Source organism: Camelina sativa, chromosome 17, assembly GCF_000633955.1.
Source record: "Camelina sativa cultivar DH55 chromosome 17, Cs, whole genome shotgun sequence".
In the NCBI taxonomy this organism is placed as follows: Eukaryota; Viridiplantae; Streptophyta; class Magnoliopsida; order Brassicales; family Brassicaceae; genus Camelina; species Camelina sativa.
The window spans coordinates 34915227-34925139 of NC_025701.1; the positions used below are offsets into that span (position 1 = coordinate 34915227).

At 34.9% G+C, this 9913-nt stretch overlaps 1 protein-coding gene across 1 annotated transcript; it reads left to right on the forward strand.

The window, feature by feature from the left end:
- Positions 1532-9623, forward strand: LOC104758982 (NHL repeat-containing protein 2-like). Its single transcript, XM_010481956.1, has 28 exons — positions 1532-1949; positions 2075-2175; positions 2303-2359; positions 2448-2542; positions 2744-2843; positions 3184-3242; positions 3553-3677; positions 3927-3984; positions 4307-4394; positions 4480-4558; positions 4973-5024; positions 5229-5304; positions 5525-5635; positions 5751-5846; positions 6152-6274; positions 6462-6659; positions 6736-6840; positions 6935-6999; positions 7100-7193; positions 7315-7472; positions 7561-7610; positions 7686-7807; positions 7980-8087; positions 8302-8394; positions 8486-8522; positions 8618-8868; positions 8961-9110; positions 9213-9623. The coding sequence occupies exons 1-28, from the start codon at positions 1583-1585 to the stop codon at positions 9372-9374; spliced, it is 3180 nt and encodes a 1059-aa protein (XP_010480258.1). The 5' UTR covers positions 1532-1582; the 3' UTR covers positions 9375-9623.

Below are 9913 nucleotides of genomic sequence, written 5' to 3' on the forward strand. Positions count from 1 at the left end.
TAAAAATCCTAAAACATCATCTATTGTGATACAAAAGGAGTATTTTATTCAATATGTACCAATAAATGGAAATGAATTTTCTCCAATGATATAGAATCGCCGACCGAAAATTACTAGTTATATCAAAATGTTATGTACAAATATTCAAGAGAACTGAATCTATTTTTTGATTTTTTTCAGAGAAAATTGTATCCTGACTCAAGTAGATAAAATTTTGAATTTAAGTAAATCCTGACTCGCTCAAACGTATCTTGTAAGTTCAAGGATGAACAGTTAGCAATTACATTTTTCACTTTGATAATAAAAAGGTGAAAATTGGATACTCTGGAACCTGTAAATATATTTTTAGAAGATTGAAGTTTATTTTGTAAAAGTGAAAATATATGGATTTGTTTGCCAAACTGAAAGATATGGTAGTCAAACAATTGTAACTTTATTGCTTGAAGTGATATAGGCAACAATTTTTATCAATATTTATTGCAAAATTTACATGGCAATATACAAGAGTTCAAGACTTAGTTTGAACTTTGACGCAGATTCTTTAATATAGAGAAAAAAAAAATCAGTTACAAATTTGTTGACTTGTTATGTGTTGGTATATGAATCTCAAATTTGACACCAGAGGTAATGAGAAAAAATGAAAAACGTAATTGCTAACTGTTCATCCTTTTGTGAAAATTACGTCCACTTTAAACATTTTTGTTCTTCCATTATCGCTATAATAGTATTTTAACTTTGATAAACATGTCCACTGAAAATCCATGAAAATTTCCTTACCGAAGCATATGTTTAGAAAAAAAAAAAAAGAATTCAAACGTACTACATTTAAACTAATATTATTGAGGACCACCAACAATACTAAATTAATGGTGTGTTGGGCTTTTGTGTCAACAATACTAAATTAAAAATTGCATAGTAAAAAAACACAGGGAAGATGCTTTTTTGACAACAATTAGCACAATAATTAATGGTGTGTTGGGCTTTTGTGAATAGGGGGTGATTATATAACACTTCTAATTCTATAAAACAGTGGTGCATAAACAGAGTTTAAATGAAATAATTTGGCTATCATAGAAATGCTTTTATATTTTTTTAGAACTTTGTGCACAAGAATATATCTCGTCATAATTCAAAAGGTAAACGTTTTTAAGTTAGAAGGGAACTGATTTCTAGCAATGTCTGTGTGGACACAAAACATGTGAAAAATATGTCATAGTGATTTGTATACTAGTAGCAGTAAATGCTTTCTACAAGGTTGGCGTTGTGGTCTTTCTAGCAGTAAATGCCCCTAGTGTGTGTGCGTTATCAACAAGAATCGTGACAAATCGATCAAGTTCATATGCCCTCCTCTTTGACCATCCATTGAATTAGATTTATGAACCACAAGTCATACAAAAAACACACTCTTTATCATATCCAAAAAATAAAACTTAGAACATATGAAAAGTCGAAAATGTTCATGCTATGATGAAAACACATGAGGGTAATTTCGACATTTGATTGGATAAATTAACACCCGCCACTAAAAAAAAACCACAAACAAAATCTCTTACAGTTCAAAACGATTTCGAGAACAAAAAAAATGGCTTTGAAACTAACTTCTCCGCCTTCAGTTTTCTCACAATCAAGGAGATTATCATCTCCGTTGATTCCAGTAAGATCAAAATCCACACCAATATCATCTTCATTCCCCGGATTCCGATCGAGAACCGGAGTTTATTTAAGCAAACCGGCGCTTCCGTCGTCGTCTACGAAAGTGAGTGTGGCGGCGGAGAGTCCTCCGGAGACAATAACGGCGGATGATTGGGGGAAAGTATCGGCGGTTCTGTTTGATATGGATGGTGTGCTTTGTAACAGTGAGGAGCTTTCTAGACGCGCCGCCGTTGATGTTTTCGCTGAGATGGGAGTTGAAGTCTCTGTAGATGATTTCATTCCTTTTACGGGAAAAGGTAAAAGCTTTTTTTTTTTTTTTTTTTTTAAGGATTCGGCAAATCAATTTGTGAAGATTTAGTGATTTTTTAATGTTAAATGTGTGTGTGTTTTGATTGACTTCTTTGGTTTGGGGAATTTACAGGTGAAGCCAAGTTTTTAGGAGGTGTTGCTTCTATCAAAGGTGTACAAGGATTTGATACGGGTGCATTGAAAAAGAGGTTCTTTGAGATATATCTTGATAAGGTGATGTTTTGTGCTTCTTGATTAAAAAAAACTTTGGATTGGAACTGTCTTTATATTAGGGATGGATAAGAAACTTGTTGATGTTCTTGAAAGATAAAAGTAATGTCTTGTTCTCTACCGATTATAGTATGCGAAGCCAGAATCTGGGATTGGGTTTCCAGGAGCACTCGAGCTTGTTACTGAGGTGAGGAAAAACTGAAGTTGTTGTGAACAATGATAGTTTTTGAGGCTGGTAGATTATATGATGATTTGGTGCTAAAATTTTGAAACAGTGTAAGAATAGAGGCCTTAAAGTTGCTGTTGCATCTAGTGCTGACCGTATCAAAGTTGATGCGAACCTGAAAGCTGCTGGTTTGTCTTTGACCATGTAATACTAACATCTCTTTAGTATTCATTTCATATAGCAGTGTGGTATCTGTCACAAATTTGACTGTAATAGACCATTCTATATGTTATTTGAGTTTTTGTTTATTATTTTGCTGTGTAATCTCTTTTAATATGTCATTGGAGATGTTTCTGCGCCTTGAGGTTCCATGTCTAAATACATGTCAGTGATGTTAAATTTCAGGTTTGATGCCATTGTTTCAGCAGACGCCTTTGAGAATTTGAAACCATCTCCAGATATTTTCTTGGCTGCTGCAAAGATCTTGGGTGCGCCAACAAGCGAGGTAATAGTCAACACTTCTTGTAATATCATATCGAGTTGTGGAAAAATCTTCACACACCTACTCCTTTTTTGAAATCATAGATAAAAACGAAAAATATCTAGGGCGATCCTTTTGTAGTCACTAGGAAGTCTAATGGAATAGATGAACAAAGTGCGCCTTAAGGAAGAGAACTCTGTATTTACAAAATATTTGTTATTGGGCCAACGACATGATTAGTTGTATATTTGCGCCTTCTTGAAGCTGAAAATCAAGTAAAGTAAGAGTTTCCTTCATCTGCTAGACTTACAGATCTTATTTACTTGTTTTTTCAGTAAAGCTAGTTTCTTTTGTACAATTGTAGTGTGTTGTTATTGAAGATGCGCTTGCTGGAGTCCAAGCTGCCCAAGCTGCCAACATGAGGTATGTCAAATTTTGCTATTCTTTCTTTATTTTGAATACAGACAATTTAATTTGATACATTATTAGTAACTTGAAGATGTCACTAAAAAGTCTGTAGAATTTATAGATTAATGCTTTATGTCAAGTCGATCTGTTTGCCTTATTCATTATTCATATTAACAAAACATCACTTGTGGAGTTCAAAATGCTTAGAATATTTCTAGCTTGAGTAATGTAGAACTAAGAAGTTCTAGCTTCGTCATTGGTAAATCCATCTACTTGTTTTATTAGCTCTGGAGTAAGATAGTTTTTATTCATTCTAAATTTGCAGATGTATAGCTGTAAAAACTTCTTTATCTGAAGCAATTCTTAAAGACGCTGGTCCGTCAATGATCCGCGACGATATTGGAAACATTTCAATCAATGACATTCTCACTGGTGGCTCAGATTCTACCAGTATGTAGTCTCAAAAAAATTCGATGGAAAATATCGTTCTTTCCATTTGTATTTATCTCTTGATTAATCCTTTTGATCAACTTTTGAATAAAGGGGCTTTCTTTGTAATGATATTACCCATTTAAAACATTCTTCTCTACTGTACTTATAGAGTTATAATTCGGAAAATCCATGAATTTTCTTCATCTAGTTCATAGTGGCTTATACAGTTTCAACCTTTTCTTTTTACATGCTTGAGTACTTACGCAGGAAATTCCACAGCAATACTTGAAGAGAACAGGGCCAGTGAAAAAACCAGCGATAATGGGTAAGAAAGGTTCTTTTATCTAAATTATCTTATTGATGCAAGTAGTTTGGTGTTGAGAACTAAGTCTAGGGTTTCTGTTTATATTATGCAAATAGTTAATTCCAGCCATCTACGGAGAGAGACATTTATGATTTGCAATTTTAATGTCAAGGAACACTTTGTATGTATCTCATGGACTTCAAGAAAACGTTGGGATTGTAGAATTTTGAAAAACCCTGAAATTTTTACTCATTGACTGGTTTCATCATTTGAGAATGAAACAAATTATATGGCATGTGGAAAATTTCATATACTTGAGATTGCAGATGCAATTTTCCAACAGGTTTCAGGGCTCTCGACGAGATATACTGAGGTACGCAAGTCTTGGCATTTCTCTTTCTTGTTTCTACTTTGCTGCCACCAACTGGAAGGTAAACCTGAAAACCAAATATTCAAGAATAATTTTTGCTGTCAAAGCTTTTGTTTGATCTTATGGAATTGCTGTTATATGTATAGGCAATGCAATATGCTTCTCCGAAAGCTTTGTGGAATGCATTGGTTGGAGCAAAAACCCCTTCTTTTACACAGAACCAAGGTTTGGCCTATTGTCAAAATTTCCATGACTAAAACATAGCTTTCTGAAATGGTTATATCGACATAAATTCTTTCATATCAAACGGTTTACTATAGTAAAGGAGAACTTTTGTGTCAAAAATAGACAGAATGTTTTAACTTATAACCAACCTCATTTTGCAACATATCTGTTTCAGTAGTCGCAAATTTCATTAAGATGAACTAATCCACAGGTCTAATACATTTATGATAGTGTTAAATTTACACTGATTTTTTTTTTTTTTTTGTTTTAAATGCAAGTATGGATATAAACAAACAGATCTTAGACCAGAAAGTTTTTCTAATAGAATTTCTCTAAAAGAACATTCTATATACTTTAATCTTTACTGAATTCGGATGTAAACGAAGCTACCTGGTTTTTTGTCTTACCTTGTAGGTGAAGGAAGAGTGCAACAGTTTGTTGATTATATTGCTGATCTAGAGAGCAAGTAAGTATAACTATTTGATAATTATTCAATTCTACAATGCAAGGAAAGAGTTCGATAATTCGGTAGTTCCCTCGTTAAAAGAGATTATCAAATATTAGTATTATAGACTACTTAAACTAGAAATTATCACATGTGGAAAAAAAAAGTGGATGATCTTCTGTTCTGACTTGCGTGGGTGCTCTGTCTGAATTGTTTTATTTCTAGGCAAACGGCTACAACTGTGCCAGAATTCCCTTCTAAACTCGACTGGCTAAACACTGCTCCTCTCCAGTTGCGCCGGGTAAATTACCGTTTTAAGTTATGTTAAGAGTTGATAACGTAGATTTTTGTTTATTTATCGAACACATGTTGAGGTGTTTTCAATTCATTAAGAGGCTGTTGGTTTCAGCTCTCGGAAGAGATGAGACAAAATTGCTTTGCATCTGCACATAACAAATTTATGTTTTGAGGATTAAAGGCAGTCATATGCTTCTTAGTAGCTTTTGTCATTTTGTGGGCAGGATTTAAAAGGAAAAGTGGTTCTACTTGATTTTTGGACGTACTGCTGCATAAACTGTATGCACGTATTACCGGATCTAGATTTTCTTGAGAAGAAGTACAAGGACATGCCAGTGAGTCTTTTGCTGTCGCTGCTCCCTTATCTATATTATTTTTGATCTTCATGCATTTCAAATTTCACTAGGTATGACTAAAGCTTCAACCTATGAATTGCCATCTGTGTTACAGTTCACCGTTGTGGGTGTACACTCAGCTAAGTTCGACAATGAGAAGGATTTAGAAGCCATACGAAATGCAGTTCTACGTTATGATATCAGCCACCCGGTAATTTCCAAGTTAAAAAACTTGTAAATTTCTTATAATTTTTTCTTAATTATTTGTGAAATTGGTTCTTATGCTAAATCCTGGATTATGAAGAAATGTAGTGATGGATTCACATTTCCTTCTTGGAAATATTTTAGCTGGTCATAATTTCTCATCATATCGCATTTTTGAATACCCCCAGTGTTAATTGTTTGCATTCTCCTTCAATGTTCTTTCTTTGGATACTTTTTCAGTGCTATGTTATAACTATTATTGATATATTTATTGGTATATTCACTTAATTAGTTATCCCTCTCACTTTGAAGGTCGTGAACGATGGTGACATGTACATGTGGAGAGAGCTCGGCATCAACTCGTGGCCTACATTTGCTGTTGTTTCTCCAAATGGCAAAGTCATTTCACAAATTGCCGGAGAAGGTCGCCGCAAAGTAACATTTTTAACTCTCCTCCCTAGAAATTTATAGCAAGACAAGAATCTCACTTCGTTGCTAAAATTGTTGATTTCATTTTGGAGTTCTGAAGAATGAAAACACTAATATACTCTGTTTCTCTAAAACGCTCTTTACATTCCACATGAAAAATCACTTTACTGTTCTTCGGTGTTTTCTTTTGAAGGATCTTGATGACTTGGTGGCAGCAGCTCTGACGTATTATGGTGGAAAGAATGTATTAGATAGTACTCCGCTTCCAACACGTTTGGAGAAAGACAACGATCCACGTTTGGCCATGTCTCCATTGAAATTTCCCGGGAAGTTGGCTATTGATACTCTGAATAACAGACTATTCATCTCAGACAGTAACCATAACCGTATTGTATGTCCTTGCCATTTCAGATAGTCTTTGTTATCTCTTCTTGTTCTCTAATATGAGTATTCTGTGTGATTTGCAGATTGTAACTGATCTTGAAGGAAATTTCATCATCCAAATTGGCAGCACCGGAGAAGAAGGTTTCCAAGATGGTTCCTTCGAAGATGCTGCATTTAATCGTCCTCAGGTACATATGATAGTCTCACTTTGCATTATTTGTTCCTCGATAGGTTCCGAACCACATGAGCTTTGTTCTTACATACTTGATTGTATTTTTTCAGGGACTCGCTTATAATGCTAAGAAGAATCTTCTTTATGTTGCTGACACCGAGAATCATGCTTTGAGGTATGTATGTATGTCTTTATGTTGCTTCTAATGCAAACATGAATCTTAACTTTTTGGTTTGACATTTTATTTTGGAGTTTCATTAATTGTTGTTCCGTAGAGAGATTGATTTTGTCAACGAGAGAGTACGAACTCTGGCTGGTAATGGAACTAAAGGCTCAGACTATCAAGGTGGAAGAAAAGGAACCAAACAGGCAAGTAAATTGACTCAGAACATCGGTTTCTTTTCATATTCACTCTGCAATATTCTCGAGTAGATGTTTTTTCTTTCAGAGGCTAAAGAATAAGAACATTGTTGGACTTTGAAATTTTCAGCTTTTGAATTCTCCTTGGGACGTATGCTTTGAGCCGGTGAATGAGAAGGTATACGTTGCAATGGCAGGTCAGCACCAGATTTGGGAGTACAATGTGCTTGATGGTATTAGTCGAGTTTTCAGTGGAAACGGCTATGAAAGAAACCTTAATGGTTCTACGTATGTAAATACTAGTTTAAATATTACTTATATCACTTGATGTCTGTCATCTTTTCGTATGCTATATCTTTTTTTTCTCTTGATGCAGACCTCAGACTACATCATTTGCCCAGCCCTCTGGAATCTCATTAGGCCCTGGTAATTGCTACAAACTACACACTTAACACTTCTTTCACGAATTAGGAGTGAGTTCTATGTGTAATGTAAATGTAGATTTGAAGGAAGCATATATTGCTGATAGTGAGAGCAGTTCTATCCGTGCCCTTAATCTTCAAACTGGAGGATCTAGATTGCTCGCTGGTGGTGATCCGTATTTCTCTGAGAATCTTTTCAAGGTAATGACTTGATTCGTCTTATCCAACAATTTTAGTATTCAGAGATATTATAGCACTATTTAAGTATCCATGCTTAACTCTTCCTTGGCATTTCTAGTGGTTTCACAAGTTAGAATGTTCCATCTCTACACATTAGTTTCTAACATGGGCTAATTGTTTAACACTTCAACAGTTTGGAGACAATGATGGCGTGGGAGCAGAGGTTCTCCTACAACATCCGTTAGGTGTATTATGCGCAAAGGATGGTCAAATTTATCTAACAGATAGCTATAATCACAAGGTAACGTCATTTGGAATGTCCAAGAATACATCTGTCAGTATGAATATGAACCAAAGAGGGTACACGATTTATATGATCAACTCGAGCGAGAATTCCTTTATTGGATGGATCTTGCGGATTACCATGAACTTAGTTATGAACGACCCTGTTACAAATAGAATAATAGAAACATTCTTAACTTTTACAAGATCTTAACTTTGAACTTTCATTTTAGATTAAGAAGCTGGACCCTGTAACCAAACGTGTTGTTACTGTCGCTGGAACGGGAAAAGCTGGTTTCAAGGATGGGAAGGTCAAGGGTGCTCAGGTGTGACCTAGGTTACTAAAATCGTATACATTGATTAAATAGACAGTCTGATTTGTTAGTTTGAAAATTATTTTTCCTTTATCTGTTGTAGCTTTCAGAGCCTGCAGGCCTTGCGCTCACTGAAGATGGTAATTTTCTGGTCCATTTTAACAGTCCTTTTAACTGTTATTAATGAGGGAAGGGTTGAGTCCAAATTTTGCCTATATATATATTTTTTTTTCAGGGAGGCTGTTCGTGGCGGATACAAACAATAGCCTAATCAGATACATAGATTTAAACAAAGGAGAAGAAGCAGAGATTCTTACAATGGAGTTAAAAGGTGTTCAACCGCCAATGCCAAAAGCAAAATCCTTGAGACGTTTGAGAAAACGTGCCTCAGCTGATACAAAGATTGTCAAAGTGGATTCTGTTACATCTCGCGAAGGAGATTTGAATCTCAAAATCTCATTACCAGATGGCTACCATTTCTCCAAGGTCTAGATCTCTTTGCACTCTCTCTCTTTTTCCACTTCCTAATTTGTCTCTCTCGATCTTTATCAAGTATACATATTGCTCGTTTTGCACAGGAAGCGCGGAGTAAGTTTGTAGTAGATGTGGAGCCTGAAAATGAAGTAGCAATCGATCCAATGGAAGGAAACCTCAGTCCCGAAGGTTCAACGATGCTTCATTTTAGACAATCTTCAACTTCGGCTTCTGTTGGAAAAATCAGTTGCAAGGTTTGCTTTGCTCCAACATAATTAATTGATTTAAAGGCTTCAATTGTTGCTTGTTATGCTTTTACTTCTTACAAAAATAATATATGAAATCTTTAATTGCAGGTATACTATTGCAAAGAAGACGAGGTTTGCTTGTATCAGTCCGTACAGTTTGAGGTCCCTTTCAAGGTGAAATCAGAATCATCTGCTTCTCCGACGATCACATTTACCGTTAAACCGAGAGCATCTTATGCCGGTGGGTTACAGCTTCAAGGTACTAGCTGAACCACATGATCACAATATGATTAAAAAACCACAGGTATATATGAATATGATCCATCAACATATATTTGTGTTATGTGGAGGATTGATCAAACCAACTCAGGAAGCTAAAAAGAATGTAACTACTTATAATCTATTTAAATTTTGTATGATCTATTCATTGGTGTGCCTGTAAAGATACCACCAACAACAACAAACCTGCATATAATTAGAAAAAAATACAAAAAAAGAAACCATCAGGAGATTATACAACTTCGCTATTTTCTCCTCGTAAAAATGCTTATCCTAACAACATCTGGTCGAGTACATTAACTTTTTTTCTTCTGTGTTATCGTTTGTAATAATGCATTTAACTGTTTTGAAATTTCTTTAACTTTGCAAAGCAACTTCCCATTTCTCTCTATAAGTGAACACGGCTTTGCTTGCTATTTTCCCATTTTTTTTTTTTGAATTTAATGTTAAATTATATTCAAAGAAAAAATAGCTTTATTACAACTAGTGCAGCTTGAGTTTGAAAGTTTTTAGAGAGGACTACATAATTA

Bases quoted from the DNA above. Each gene is read 5' to 3' on its own strand.
- LOC104758982 (XM_010481956.1), top strand. From the start codon at position 1,583: ATGGCTTTGAAACTAACTTCTCCGCCTTCAGTTTTCTCACAATCAAGG. The intron at 2,543-2,743 runs GTAATACTAACA...GTTAAATTTCAG, and splicing joins GCTGGTTTGTCTTTGACCAT to GTTTGATGCCATTGTTTCAG. The intron at 4,395-4,479 runs GTAAACCTGAAA...TTATATGTATAG, and splicing joins TTGCTGCCACCAACTGGAAG to GCAATGCAATATGCTTCTCC.